General features: G+C 37.3%; 2 protein-coding genes across 3 annotated transcripts; one reads left to right on the top strand and one right to left on the bottom strand.

Annotated features, from left to right (window-relative positions):
- The first annotated feature begins 627 nt into the window (after positions 1–627).
- On the top strand, positions 628–5,170 carry LOC104219832 (uncharacterized). Of its 2 annotated transcripts, none has more exons than XM_009770576.2 (5): positions 628–794; positions 868–1,130; positions 1,956–2,167; positions 2,613–2,880; positions 4,764–5,170. In XM_009770576.2, exons 2-5 carry the CDS (start codon positions 870–872, stop codon positions 5,067–5,069), a joined length of 1,047 nt encoding a protein of 348 aa, XP_009768878.1. In that variant the 5' UTR covers positions 628–794; positions 868–869; the 3' UTR covers positions 5,070–5,170. The 2 variants fall into 2 exon arrangements, with proteins under 2 accessions (XP_009768878.1, XP_009768876.1); XM_009770574.2 differs by lacking the exon at positions 4,764–5,170 and adding an exon at positions 3,551–4,230.
- Positions 5,171–9,062: 3,892 nt separating this feature from the next.
- Positions 9,063–11,007, bottom strand: LOC138874144 (uncharacterized). The gene is made up of 3 exons (XM_070152651.1): positions 10,433–11,007; positions 10,005–10,303; positions 9,063–9,439 (listed from the first exon to the last, which is right to left on the bottom strand). Exons 1-3 carry the CDS (start codon positions 11,005–11,007, stop codon positions 9,063–9,065), a joined length of 1,251 nt encoding a protein of 416 aa, XP_070008752.1.
- Between the last annotated feature and the right edge of the window lie 5,191 nt (positions 11,008–16,198).

Genomic DNA, 16,198 nt, shown 5'->3' with positions numbered 1-16,198 from the left:
TCGATTTTCTTACATTGCAACCAGATGACATAAGGGGAGAAGCAGTAATGGCGGACGACTCCTTGAAGCATATGTAGAAGATGCTGGAAGAAGAGAGAGTGAAAGCAATGATTGTGAGAACATATATTTAATTCCATAATTTTTAGAAGCAATGGTTGTAAGAACACAGATTTTGAATTTGCTAGTGCTTTCAAAATATGTACAATATGGACTAGGTCAGTTAAAACCTAAAAACATTGGCCATTTTTTGTTATGCTATGGTGTCATGTGTATTTTTTTGTAATTTTTTTAATAAAATATTAATTGATATATATATATATATATGTCAATTTGTTACTTAAACGAGATAATTGTACATGATTTAACCTAAACAATAGGTATAGACTCCATTATTTCTTATGTGGACCATCTAAAGCTAAGCACCAACCTCAACTAATGAAGTACAATATTTTATCCTAATATATAAGTGGGGGTCATCCCTAAGGGTTAGAATAATTTAAAAAAAATAAATTAAATAGGACTTTTCAAATTTTTATTTTTTGGTTGCTTACAAAGTATTTTTTTTTTCCTTTAATTTTTTTTGTATGAGGTAGGCCTATATATATAATAGGGGAAAGGTAGAGCACTGAGGAAGAACACAACACTTAAAACACACTACACTCTGCAGCAAAAGTTGTGACCATTCCCTTCATATCTTTATAATTTTATATATTTATTTGTTTTCTTGAATTGTCCAACTACTTTTTCAAGTTAGTTAGGAGGCTCTCAAGATTTTATCAGCACATTTTTATAAGGTAATTTTCTTGTTTTCTTGATTCTTGAATTGTGAGTTTTCTTTTAGTGGCTAATCTGGAAACAATTTTGCAGGAATGACCAGAAAAATGATAGCCCTTTTTGGTATAGTGATATTAGCATTAATTTATAAGGCAATTATGCCACCACCTCCCAAGATTTGTGGCTCACCTAATGGACCACCAATTACAGCACCAAGAGTCAAGCTTTCTGATGGCAGATATTTGGCTTATAAAGAAAATGGTGTTCCTAGAGACCAAGCAAAACATAAATTTGTTTTCATCCATGGATTTGATTGTGTTAGACATGATGTTGCTCTGCTCACCACTATTTCTCCTGTATGTTCTCTTCAGTATTTTCATCATAGTTTTTTTACTACTGTATTTTTTCAAACCTGTGTTGAAAATGCTTTTCTTTGAGCTGAGGTTTTATCGGAAATAACCTCTCTACCTCACATAGGATAGGGGTGAGGTCTACGTGCACCTTGCCCTCCCAGATCTTACTTGTAGCAGGGGCGGAGCTAGGGTGGCGGAAGGGATTCATCTGATGAAATCCTCTGCCGAAAAATTACACTGTATATATAAGACCAAAATTATTTAGTTCAAAATTATTTTTTATGCATAAAATGTAGATGTTGAAGGTAGGGATAAGGTGTACGTACACCCCACCCTCCCCAGACCTCACTTGTGGTCGGGGCTAGGGGCGGAAGGGGTTTATCCGAACCCCATTCGCTGAAAAATTACACTGCATATATAAGATTGAAATTATTTTATGCATAAATAGTAGATGTTGAAGGTAGGGATAAGATCTATGTACACCCCATCCTCCCCAGATCCCACTTATATAAGGGCTGAGCTAGGGAGCGGAAGGGGTTTATCCGAACCCCATTGGCCGAAAAATTACACCTTATATAAGGTCAAAATTGATTTTTATGCATAAATAGTATATGTTGAATCACATTGGCATGTTCGTGTGTTTACTTTTTAATATTCCGAATCCCCTTGGTAAAAATCTGGCTCCGCCACTAACTTGTGGGATTATACTGGATATGTTGTTGTTACTGTTGTTGTTCATATCATGTTACATGTTTTTATTTCTTGCAATAGTTTTAATGTTTTTTTTTTTTGAGTTTTAATATGGATATAATTTTGTTGTGGTGCCAGGAAGTTATGCAAAGTTTGGGAATATATATTGTGTCAATTGATAGACCTGGTTATGGAGAAAGTGATCCTCATCCCAAAAGAACACCAAAAACCTTAGCTCTTGATATAGAAGAGTTAGCTGATCAATTGGAATTGGGATCTAAATTCTATGTTATGGGATTTTCTATGGGTGGACAAGCTGTTTGGGGCCTTCTTAAGTATATTCCTCACAGGTACTAAAGTCTTAAAACAAATTCTTGTCATTTAAAATACACCGACAATGTAAAGCGATTTTTTTATTATCAGGTTATTTTTAACTATCGTTAACAGATAACCTGCCTTATTTTCAAGATTACAGATCTCGCTTTTTATAGTGTTACTTGTAGGTATCTTTTGGATGTTCATACTTTCGATGTATATAAGTTAAACTCAAATAACTACATTGGCATGCTAAATCTGCAAAAATTCCAAGGCGCGTAAGCTGTGTCTGCCTTAGGAATTGCAGTTATATCTAGTCACTGGACTAAAAATTTATATCAGTAAAGTCGCAAAACTGAAAGATTGACAACCAATCGACGCAGTTGAAAAAAAAAAGCTGCTGTTTCTTACTCCAGTTGATAATATGGTTCATCTGAATACATTCCAGCTTAACTATGTGACTTTTGAAATATGTAACAGATTGGCTGGAGCAATTCTTCTTACTCCAGTGACTAACTACTGGTGGAAAAGCTTTCCTGCAAATTTGACAAAACAAGCATACTATGAGCAGCTTGTACAAGATCAATGGACACTTCGGATTGCTCACTATCTCCCATGGTTGACATATTGGTGGAACACTCAAAAGTTATTTCCATCTTCTAGTGTTGCATCTTGCAGTGAAGATATTCTTTTCGAACAAGACCGAGTACTAATGCCTATCTTTGATTCCTATCAGAGTAAATATCGGGTGAGCACTTGTTTAGTCTCTTAGCATATCCTCATTTCATAACACACTAATTTGAATTTAAATGGAGAACATGGTTAGTGAGAATTCATATGGCCGGCCCCAACATGTTAATTGGGACTGAGACGTAGTTGTTTTTGTTGTACTCAAGAATCACTGACGGATTCAACAATGGGTTCGTTAGTGCTTCGCCTTTGAACCCTATATATATGCGTGAAAAATAAGTATAAATAGAGTTAAATATACATTGCATAACTCGCTCTTTTAGCTCAAAACCAGCAGTTATAAATTTTAGATCTGTCACTGCTCAAGATTTTACCATAATAGACAATCTGCAGAGAAAAATAGGTTAGTTGTGAAAGTGGTCATTGGCAATTTGATATCATTAGTCTAAATAATGTAATATTGGATTATCGTTACTAACTCTGCTTTTATCTCGTTGTATGGTAATGTTTTAACATAAAAATCATTGAGTTTTATGTCCACTGACAGTGTATAGTTTTTTCACATCGATGCGAAAAATAGGCAACTCCTGATATCAAGTTCGATATTTGTCACCTAGAAGATAGAGTGATCACTTGCTACAGCCAGTAAAATTACGCTGATAGTGTAAAAAATCCTGAGTTTTGTTACATTTCTCAATTAACCTTGGTAATTTCCTTGATGAGATTAGGACCTGGTAAGACAACAAGGGGAGTATGAATCAATCCACCGCGACCTAATGATAGGTTTCGGGACATGGGAATTCGACCCTATGGAACTCGAAAACCCTTTCCCTAATGGTGAAGGCTCTGTTCATATTTGGCAAGGTGATGAAGATGGTCATGTACCTTACATTCTACAACGTTACGTCGCACAGAAACTACCATGGGTTCATTATCATGAAATGAAAGGCGGAGGTCATATGTTTCCATGGGCTGAAGGAATGGGAGATAAAATTATGAAGACTTTCTTACTTGGAGAGCCCTTTGTTCTATAAAACTATACTATGGGCTGGTTTAGTATTGAACTCAGCGACTCTGTCGTTGAACATTTGAATATTTATTAACAAGTATATACCAATTAAGTTGTCTATGACATATAAAGTCATGAAAACATACTTGGAGAGCCCTTTGCTATGTTGCTCGGACTCTCCAAAAATATCGCGTGCATGTCGAATCCTCCAAAAGTAGTGCATTTTTGGAGGGTCCGACACAAATGCGGCAATATTTTGGGAGTCGGTGCAACATACACCCTTTGTTCTATAAAGCTATACTATGGGGCTTGTTTAGTATTGGATTCAGACTCTTTGTTATTGTACAAATTTGAATATTTGTCAATATTATCAAATTATTGTTGAGTTGCTTTATTCAAGTAATGAATGGTTATGTGCTAAAACTCTTATTATTGTTTCTGGTGCAGTAATGATATATGTTACTTTTGATGTGAAGGTGACTCATTTGCTATAAAGCTATAATATGGAGAATTTACTTGTTTAGCTTCTTAGCATATCCTCATTTCATTACATGTAAATTTGAAGCTATGTTGCTCGAACTCTCCGAAAATGTTGCCGCGTGCATATCGAATCCTCCAAAAGTAGTACATTGTTGGAGGATCCAGCACGGGTGCGGCAACATTTTGGAGAGTCTGCACAACATGGATTTGAACTACTACTTCCAAATCAAGATTTAACCATAAAAGACAATTTGGACAGAAAAACAGGTTAATGGCCATTGACATAAGAGAGGATCACAGTTTGATTAGCATATACTTAGAGCTACTGTTTCCTGCACATTTTCTTGCCTAATGCATACTTGAGTCTGCTTGCAATTTTCAAGGACTAAACCTCTGTATTATGTTCTGTGATATTACTCCATTAACTTTGGTTAGTTTCCTGATGATGTTAGGACCTGGTAAGACAACAAGGGGAGTACGAGACGATCCACCGGGATATAATGATAGGTTTCGGGACATGGGAATTCGATCCAATGGAACTCGAGAACCCTTTCCCAGACGGCGAAGGCTCTGTTCATATTTGGCAAGGTGATGAAGATGGTCATGTACCTGTCATTCTACAACGATACGTCGCGCAGAAACTACCATGGGTTCATTATCATGAAATGAAAGGTGGAGGTCATATGTTTCCATGGGCTGAAGGAATGGGAGATAAAATCATGAAAACATTCTTACTTGGAGAGCCCTTTGTGCTATAAAGATGTATGGGGCTGGTTTATTATTGTATTCAATGACTTTTTTGTCATTGAACATATTTGAATATTTTTTAATAGCTAAATGCTATATTTAAGTTGTTTAATAGTATTGGATTCAATGGCATTGAATAAAAGGGCAGTCCAGTGCACTAAACTTCGACTATGTGCGGGGTTCGAGGAAGGGCCGGACCACGTGGGTCTATTGTACGGAACGCAGCCTTACCCTGCATTTCTGCAAGAGGCTATTTTCACGGCGCGAAGTCGTGACCTCTTAGTCACATTTCCCGACGAATAGGTGTCAATTGAAATCCCTTGGTATAAGGTGGTTCCGCCACTGCTTCTAGTGCCAAATAAACTAAATTTCTGTAATATTGAATTGAATACGAGCTTAAATGGAGCAACAAAGAAGGTGAAAATCATATAACTGATATCAACTTGCCTATAGTTGAGTTGTCATTGTTGTTGTTGTTGCCACTAGAATGTGTTGCAGTTGGAAGATCACCATTTGACTTACTTTCACATAATGGCACTTGACAACTTAAATTTTGACGTAACTTATTTGGAATTGAGTCGTTGTTGTTGTAGACACACGGTTAGAAACTCGATGGATCGTATTTTTTATCCTACTCCGGTTAAATATCAGGCTTTTGTTTGCGATAAAATTTAAACTCGTGACGTGTGCTTAACCCTTGTTATGTGTTGGGACAATTGTCATCACTTGGCTTAAAGGAATAATTCTTTACTATTTCTTTAGGTGTTGGGACAACTGAAAGAAATCGAATTAGGTGAAGTAGGCCCATTAAAAAAGATTGAATTGATTGGGATATAGCATATGGACAAATAACGTGAGTGATTATAATTCACCTAAAATATGATAAGGCCATAAGGGGTGGGTGGTTCAATGAAAATGAGTGGTGGCCCCAGGACTAAATTACATATTCAACGGAATCTTTTATGATTTATAAAGATAAAGATGATATTGTGTTATACACCTAATTTTCATAGGTTTGTTATTCAATCGGTTAGAGTACCGTCCTATGTGAAAATAGCACGGTATAGCCAGTTTTCGGACTGGTCATTTAAAAATAGTCAGCGTTTACCAAGTTAATGAAAAATAGTTACTATTTTGCTGCAATAGAGACCGGTTCAGCATAATATACTGGAGTTCGGTGCACCTGTATATGAACTCCATCATATTATATTGGACCGATATACTTGTTGGAACTCCAGTATATTATGCTGGAGTTCTAGTGTACTTATGTTGAAACTCCATCATATTATACTGGAGTTCCAACATACTTATCATGGAACTCCAGTATAATATGCTGGAGTTCAAGTATACTTATGCTGGAACTCCATCATAATATACTGGCGTATTTTTCGGGTTTTGAACAGTGTTTTCGCTCAGATTTATCTTTACATGAAAAGTGGCTAAATTTCGATTACTTTTAAAACTGGGCTATTTTTAAACGATCAGTTGTAAATCTGTCTATTTTTTAATTTCACCCCATCCTCTAGGGCTGTTAAAAATCGAACCAAAATCGTTAATCAAATTGAATCGATGACTTATTGGTTTATTGGTATCGAATTATCGAGGTAATGGATAGTGAGCGGATTGAGATTTTAGAATTAACGGATTAACGGTTAGGGGGTGGATTACTCAATTTTCTTATCGGATAAACCGTAAACCCGATAAGTATGTTTATATTTATACTTTTACCCCTATGTATATAAACTTGTTACTACACTATTACATAAGAAGTTGTACATATAATGATAGAACTGTCTATAGCTAATGGCAGTCGTCTCTGGCTTCTTATGAATTATGAGTGGACATGAATTGAGTTTCTCTCTAGGTTATTTTACTTAAGTGGAGTTTGTTTCATTACTTCACTTACAATTAGAGTTTGAAGTTTGTCTGTAAGTAGGGTTTTCTAATTGTTCTGTGGATAAAATGATGCCAAATGCAATAGAACAGTAGAGAAATATCGGAAGAAATGAAGAGAAATACTAAGCTAAAGCTATTCTAGGGTTAACTAATATGATTTCAATTGATAAATCTGCCAAAATGCAGAGAATTACAACTATATAGAGGAATATTCCCTATGGGACCACTACCAAGAGATAAGGTTGTACCTCTCTCTACTGACAGTACTATCAAGGACCAAAAGTGTCCTTGGTAAAGAAATTACAGACTTAATTGCTAATACTGTAAACATAAACTTAAAACTTAAGAGGACTAAAGTGTAACAACTGAAACTTTCTTTTTTAATTGACTCCAACTAACTATAACGGTCAAGTACAACTCTGCAAGCGACATGTACTACTTTCCCCAACCCAGTATAATCCATTCTTGCATCATTGCCCTTCCCTTGAAAATCTTCCTTGTCCTCAAGGAAGGAATGAAGGAAACTTCAACTTCATCACTGCATAGTTTTTCCAAGTAGCTTGTTCCTTCGTCATTTGGGACCACTGAACCAGAATTTGAGGGACTGCCTTGTTTTCTCGTTTGATCATCCTTCTGTCCAAGATCTCTTGAGGTTCCACGCAGTAGGGACTAGTAACATCAATCACTGGAGGATGATTGACTCTATCTGGTATGGTGTAACAGGGCTTGAGTTATGAAACATGAAAAGTGAGATGGATAGCAACATGAGAAGGGAGTGAAAGTTTGTAGGCAACTGGACCAATGATCTGTAGGATCTAGTATAGACCATAATACTTGGCAGAAGGCTTAGAAAATGAATGGTTTGAAAGTGTAATCTGTCGATAAGGCTGATGCTTGAAATAAACCCAATCTCCTTCATTGAAGTTCCTATCAGTCCTATGCTTGTTGGCCAAGCTTGACATCCTTTGTTGTGCTCTGTGAATGTGGAACTTTAGCAACTGAACCTTCAACTCCCTAGTAGTGAGGCTTCGATCTACTTCTTCATCACCAGCATCACCAGGTAGATATGGGTAGGAGGAGGTTGACCATAGAGGGCTTCATAATGTGTGGTCTGAATGGCTGAATAGAAGGTGGTGTTATACCACCATTCTGCCAGTGACAAATAAGAAGCCCAATATTGTTGGCTATCAACACAGAAACACCTTAAATAAGTCTCCACAGTCCTATTGAGCACCTTAGTTTGACCATCGGTTTGAGGATGATATGATGCGGATGTGCTGAGAATTACACCTTGCATGGCAAAAAGATCCTGCCAAATCTTGCTAACAAATATTGGATCCCTGTCACTGATTATATTTTCTGGCATACCATGTAATTTGTAAACATGGTCTAAGAACACCTGGGCCACAGAAGTGGCAGTGTAAGGATGGCTGATAGCAAGAAAATAACCATACTTGGTGAATCTGTCCACCATTACTAGTATAGTTGTTTTGCCCTTGGACTTAGGGAGCCCATCAATAAAATCCATGCTAATACTGGCCCAAGGTGTGTTAGGAATCTGTAATGGCTGTAGCAATCCAGGATAGGCACTATTCTCATACTTTCTCCTTTGGCATGTTGCATATTGTCTCACATAGTTTGCCGCATCTTTCTTGAGCCCCTTCCAGTAGAAAAGATTAGATAACCTTTTGTAGGTGTTTTCCATTCCAGAATGGCCACCTGTAGGTTTATCATGCCATATCTGAAGGATTTCTTGCTTCAAAGAACTATCATTGCCCACTACTAGCTTGTCCCTTCCTTCTCAGCTGTTGGTTCACAAATGTGTACCCCTTCTGCTCCTCCCCCTGCTCCTGGATGTGACCTATAATCTCTGCAGCTTCCTTGTCCTTTACCCAGCTGTCCTTGATTCTCTGGAAGAGCTCATGGTTAGTTAGGGTGAGCAGAATCATTGCCAATTCCCTTGATGGAACCCTGGATAGGGAATCAGATGCCTTGTTTTCTCTCCCTTTCTTGTATTCTATCACAAAATCAAATTGCATGAGTTTAACTATCCATTTCATCTGTGACCTAGTGTGAAGCTTCTTGTCTAGCAAGAACTTCAATGCCTTCTAGTCAGTTCTTACCACAAAATGTCTTCCCATGAGATACTGTGCCCATTTCGTAACAGCCATGACAAGGGCTAAAAGTTCTTTGTCATAAACTGACAAAGCTTGGTGCCTCCCTGATAGACCTTTGCTGAGGTAGGCTATAGGGTGGCCATCTTGCATCAACACAGCCCCAACACCATAGTCACAGGTATCAGTTTCCACTACAAACATAAGCTGATTGTTTGGGAGTGCCAACATAGGTGCTGATGTGAGGGCTGCCTTTAACTTGTTGAATGCTTCTTCTGCCTTATTAGACCATTGGAACCCATCTTTTTTGAGCAGCTCTGTCAAAGGCCTACTGATCACTCCATAATGCTTGATGAACCTCCTATAGTAGCCTGCCAGCCCCAAGAAGCCCCTTAGCTCCCTGACATTCTTTGGTGAAAGTCATGGTTGTACTGCTATAATCTTCTTAGGTAAGTAGCTACCCCTTTAGCATATATGATGTGCCCTAAATATTAAATCCTACTAGCCCCAAAAGAACATTTTGATTTCCTTGCAAACAACTTATGTTTCACTAACAACTCAAAGGTCATCCAAAGATGTACCAAGTGTTCAGACATGTTCTTGCTGAATACTAGGATATCATCAAAGAATACCAAGATAAATTTCATGAGATGCTCCTTGAACACATTATTCATCAAACTCTGGAAGCAAGAGGGGGTATTGGTAAGTCCAAAAGACATTACCAAATACTCATAATGACCTGAATGAGTTCTGAATGCTATATTGGATATATCTTCTGTTGTCATCCTGATATGGTGGTACCGAGACCTAAGATCTATCTTGGAGTAGATCTGTGAACCACCCAATTCATCCAGAAGTTCTTCTATGATTGGAATAAGGAACTTATCTTTGATGGTAGCCTTGTTTAAGCCCTATAATCAACACATAGCCTCAAACTTCCATCCTTCTTTCCCACTAAGACTACTGGGGAAACATAAGGGCTGGAACTTGGCTGCACAATTCCCTGATCAAGTATATCCTGCACTAACCTCTCAATGTTATCTTTCTGTGATAAAGAATACTTGTAAAGTCTGAGGTTTATAGGATTACATCCTGCCTGCAATGGTATCTTGTGATCAAATGGTCCTCTAAAGGGAGGTAACTCCTTAGGATCAGTGAATAGCTGATGGTACTCCTCAAGTAATGACTGCATCTGTGACGGTATGTTGATGGTAACCTCTGTCTGCTCCTCCTCCCTAGGTAGCACACTCAACATAAATAGTTGTCCCCCATTGTTAGCTAGTTTATCCAACTTCTTAGCCTCCACAGTTTTAATCTTATCCACTCCCCCCTTCAATGCACACTCCTTTTATTGGTAATTGTACCCCAAGGTAAGCTCCTTAAAGTTCAGCTTAAGATCTCCTAATGGAAGCAACCACTGCACTCCTAATATCAAGTCACAAGAGCCCAATGGTAACAATAGAAAATTTGCTGTATAAGTGACCCCTTGCAGTAGCCAAGTCAAGTCTTTACAAAGCTCATGTGTCTGCCTATTGTTCCCATCTACCACATTGATGGTTTGAGGATTAATCTTCAAGGTAGCAATTCCTAGGCTTCTTGCTACATCATCATCAATGAAATTATGTGTTCTACCAGGGTCGACCAATATACTTAGTGGCCTTTTCTGGCAATAACCAGTCACTCTCAAATTGTGGAATGTTGGCACTCCATGTAGAGCATTGACTGATATTTCACACACTTCTCCCTTCACCTCTTCTCCTACTTCTTCAGTTATCTCTGCAGGCTCCTCTACCAATACTAAGTCTCCTGTTTCTTCTTCCTCTTGCCCTTCTTCTTCCACCTCCAACAAGTACAGCTGTTTGGAGCCACTACACTTATGACCAGGGAATAATTTCTCATCACAGAAAAAACATAATCCCTTCTGCCTCTTCTCATTCATTTAAGCTGTAGTCAGCTTCCTTGTATTTCCTTTGTTCCAGTTAGCAGCAACCTCTTTTTTAAGCATGTTTCCCTCCTTCTTAGGGAACCCTCCTTTTATAGTAGATCCATAAGTGTTGCCCCTAGTATGAGATGACCCTCCACTGTACAGTGTGGACTTAGTCCTCTTCAACTGAGCATTCACTTGAGCTTCAGTGTTCCTAGCCAACTGGTAAGCTTGTGGTAAGGAAAAGGGTCGATGTTTCATCACTATAAACCCAATTTTTGGTTTGAGACCAGTGATGAAAGCACTAATAGCATACTCCAGAAGGATGTGCAGCTTGGTCATGGTCCTATCAAACTCCTTCTGATAATCCTCCACCATTCCCACTTGCCTTACTAACTTAAGCTCAGACATAGGGTCAGCATATTCAGCCCCAAATCTATCTATGAGAGCATACACATATTCTTCCCAGCTAGGATAAGGTTAAGTGAGACCTTAACCCTTTGGTTATACTCAACTTCATCTAGTGAGAAAAATTGTTCTACCTTACAGAGCCAAGCCCTAAGATTGAAGCCATTGAAGCGAGGGAACTCCAGCTTGGTCATCCTGGTCAGATTTGTTCCTCTTGGTGATGTAGTTTTTGAATTCTGAGCTGTAGGTGCAGGTTCACCACCCCCATTCTGTCCAGCTGAGGGTTGTCCTTGAGCAAGGCCACCTCCATTGTTACTACCAGTAGTAGAATGCCCTTGAGTAGGAGCTGTAAAAGTTGGTTTGTGAGGGGAAGCAACCCCTCTTGGACATTGAAACTGAGGCATGGGCCCAAACCCCAAATGGTAGGCAACTGGAGAAAACTGAGATGTGGTAATACCACCATGTACCCACGTAGCAGTATTGCTTACTTGACTTGCCAACAAAGCGGTCAAACCAGTAACCAAGTTCATGCGTCAGTACCACATCCATGATCTTAGGAAAGGGGAAGCTCAAATGATATCTAATGGGATTGGCATGCTCCCCACTGCTCTATGATTTATTATAGTCATACTCTGTTTCGTACCTGGTAGCTAGCCTTTCGCTTCCTCCTTGTACTAGATTTTGACTTGAATTCCCCCTGAAAGCGAGAACGCACTATATGCCTTTAAAATAAAAAGAAGGCTGGAAAAAAGAGAGAGCTCCTTTCTTTTCTAGCTTTGGCGGGAGGAATGAAAATCCTATCCTATACGAAGGCCTATATACAAAAAAAGCACTTTGCCTAGAATCCCAAGTTGCCTCCCCTCTCCTCTGAGGCCGATCGCATCCGCTTTTGGAGCCCCTCGCCTTTGAGTACGGCAGCAGCCCAGACATAGACCGAATTAGGGGCCTAAACTCTTGAGTAGATTGCCCATGGAAAGGAGCTTACTCCAAGATCTGACTCCGCCCGTGTAGGAGTTCGGGAAGGCCAGAAGTAAACAAAGAGCGGTAGAAGAGAATAAAGTGTTGCGCCCATTCTTTTCTTTCATAGCTGGAGCAAATGGAAGGAGACGTCGTGCAAGCCGAAGACTTTGACAGGTGTCGGTAGGCACGCCTCTGATAAGGGCTCGATCCTGAGAATCAATCCCAATCGAATCTATGGAAGGGAGACCCTCTATCCTCTTAATCTTTAGAGTAGATATTATATATAGGATAATCAGTCCACTGTGGTGTTCAAGACAAGGCAAGATGAATAGGAATGTTGAAGGGACATAAGGCTCAGCTAAGGTAAGGAAAGACCCTGACCATCTAGGTCGCCAAGTACTCTTATTTTTTAGGGAGTCGGAGACGATCGAAGAGGAAAAATAAGCACTTTGATGAAGATTTATAGCATCATTCAAGTAAATACAAATTAATATCGTAGAAAAATGAGCTTGTGATATAGCTACACCTAATTCCAGACCGGTTAATGCAAGAACTATAAATAAAGGACCAAAATCCCCTATGAAATATAAAAGATCATTCATACATAGCATAGTCCAAGCGAACCCACTTAAAATCTTTACTGAACTATGACCGGCCATCATATTAGCAAATAAACGTATTCATGAGCTTAATGCTCGAAAATAATAAGGGATTAGCTCAAGGAGTACTAAAAAAGGTGCTAATGGCAGTGGGACTCCTGCAGTAATAAGAAGCTTAAAAAATGAAGCCCATTTTTTTTTGAAATCCCACTATAGTAATGCCAATAAAAATAGAAAATGAGAGACCCAAAGTAATGAGAAAATGACTTGTAACTGTGAAGCTATAAGGTATCATACCCTAGGACTACTAAAATGGAGATCGTGTACAATAACAATCCTATATTTGATATAGATTCATCCACATTTCCATTCCTTGTAAAGGAAGGCTAACTGCTTGCTGGTTGCGTAGATCTCGCCTCCTTCATCCATGTCTTCTATGCTTTTTCCTTGGTTATACCTCTTCACAACATCAATGGACTCTTTCAACTCAGCAAAAGCCCTTTCATGTTGATTCTCGAGCTGTGTTTGCCTAACCAAGAATTTGCTATCTCAACTGTCATCCTCTCAAACATAGACTTAATCTCATCCATATTTGCCATTGTTATCACCCACAGAGCTCAAGAAAGTGCTCTGATACCAAATGATGCCAAAGGCAATAGAACAGTAGAGAAATATTGGAAGAAATCAAGAGAAATACTAAGCTAAAGTTATGCTAGGGTTAACTAATATGATTTCAATTGATAAATTTGCCAAAATGCAGAGAATTACAACTATATAGAGGAATATTCCCTACGGGACCACTACTAAGAGATAAGGTTGTACCTCTCTCTACTGACAATACTATCGAGGACCAAAAGTGTCCTTGGTAAGGAAATATCAGGGGCTATTTGATCGTAGGGATGAGAAAAATAATTTTAGCATAAATCTCATATAAAATATTTAAATATTTAGTTTGAGGAAGTAGAAAAAAATAATTTTTACATACATAAATACAGTGTTAAGTTGGCCATATAAGAAAATATGATCCATATATTACACATAATTATATATAATTATTGGCAATGTTAAACATTACTTGCATTAAAAAAAATGCTTTATAGCACTTAACACTTAGTAGTGCAATTTCTAGAATTCTAACTCCATAGAATAAAATCATTTAACTCATGAGGGAAAATTGATGTTTGGTATTACTATTTTCATTTAAATAATAAATAAGTCACAATTTTGGCTCCATTTTCAACTAGCTTTCAAATATACTAAACTTTTTTTCCCGTCAACTAAGGATAACTCATGAGACTTCGTCAATTATTCACACATTTATCTTGTGAAAACTGCTGCAATTTTTATATCTTGATCCCTTAATTATTGGTAAATTGTGATTTAGGTCCTTGTTATATATGACTAACACATTTAACCTTTAATTAATTAAAATGTACATTTTTGGTCCTTTTATGTAGAAAATTTATTATATTGGGGCTATTTAGAACTAGATCATCCTCAAATATGAAGTACCGATAAAAACTCAACGTAATACATGAGCAATTAACCAGTAGAGTGGTTAATAAATCAGTAAATTTATGAATATTCATAGGCAAAAGGATAAAAAGTGCACATATCAATTAATTAAAAATTAAATACTATTAATTAGATATTACAAGCACTAAAGTCAAAATTACTACTAATAATCAAGGGACCAAAAGTACAATATATTTTTATAGGTTATATTTTTATAGGTTAGGGGTAGTCGAGCGTTTTTCCTCGTTGTACCGGCTAGTGTGATAGTGTTGTATCTAGGACTGCTAACGGTTTTTGTTGTATTTCACACTTTTGTTATTATTATTATTATTATTATTGCCCTTCCATTTATTTGATCTCTTACGGTACTGATATTATTTTTCTAGTTTCTGTTGGTGTTACAGATCTTTTGTCTATGAGACGAGAGTCTCCCGAAAATATTCTCTCTACCCCTCCGAGGTAGGGGTAAGGTCTGCGTACACTCTACCCTTCCCAGATCCCATTAGTAGATTTCTACTGGGTTATTCTTATTGTTATCGGTAAATGACTAAAAGTAATAGTATTAACCACATTTTATTGTTGTTTTAACGGCGATGTTGTGACTGTTTTTCCTATTTCCTAAATGTAAAAATTTTATAAGTCGCATTTACTGAATAAACTTTATTAGTCGTGATTTCTAAATGCGTTTTATAAATCGCATTAAATGCGCTATATAAGTAGCAACTTGTAAATGAGATTTATAAGTCGATGTATCGTCGCACGCATTAGCATTTTAAAGAGTCCGCACATAGCTCATAATTACAGTATATATAGAGTTGAAATTTTGATAGCTTTCTTTCTTTTTGTATGCGTTTTCAATCTCTCATTCAATTACATAATAACTGAGGTCAGAAATCTGATTCCGATTTTCAAATAGCTTTACAATATATTAAACCTTTCTGTCAACTAAGGACAACTCATGGTGGCCATTTCAACATTTCATAAATTATACTTCTTTTTCTTTTGTTTTTTCGTTAAGGCACAAAGTATATTACGGTATGAATAGTTTTTATTTTGTTAGCTTTATTTTATAAATTTAATAAATGTATCCATATAATTTGTGTTATCGGAGGCGACAAGTGAAAAAAAAAATCTAAGGTCTGTTGGAGCTTTAAGCTCAAAGCGCAAATAAAACACCAACTTTACCGAAGAAAGAAGCAAATGAAGAAAAAATATAAATATGTTTGTGTAGTCCAAGACTAGTAATTGTAAGCATGATAACAAATATATTAACCATGAGATTGAATTTTTTTCCCCGATAAAGTACAATATCAATTGTTTAATATCGCCTATTAAGGATTAAGTTCATTGACAAGGAAAATATGCCTTAGAGTTTTGATAATGACACTGAAACAATCGTTAAGCCAGGAAAAGCGTTCGATATATTTTGCGCTTTGCTTCAGGGCTTAAGTACGCTTTAAGCGCGCCTTTAGCAACACTGCGAGTAATGCAACTGAGCTTGCCAAGATCTACTTGACAAAGCACTAGTGGGATTTATTTGTAGTGAAAATTCAAGGAAAGAGAATTACTAAATACTGATTAAATATTTCTGCTAAAGATGAATAAAATAATTGTATTTATAAATTTGGAAAGTTGAAATTGTCAAAAACGTGGTGGTTGGCTAGAATTTTCAATCTAGAAAATGTATTTTTTTTTTTAACTTATGCAATCTTGAAAATGTTGTT

The sequence above is a fragment of the Nicotiana sylvestris genome, chromosome 7 (assembly GCF_000393655.2).
Source record: "Nicotiana sylvestris chromosome 7, ASM39365v2, whole genome shotgun sequence".
Classification (NCBI taxonomy): Eukaryota; Viridiplantae; Streptophyta; class Magnoliopsida; order Solanales; family Solanaceae; genus Nicotiana; species Nicotiana sylvestris.
This window is presented reverse-complemented; position numbering and strand designations above follow the sequence as displayed.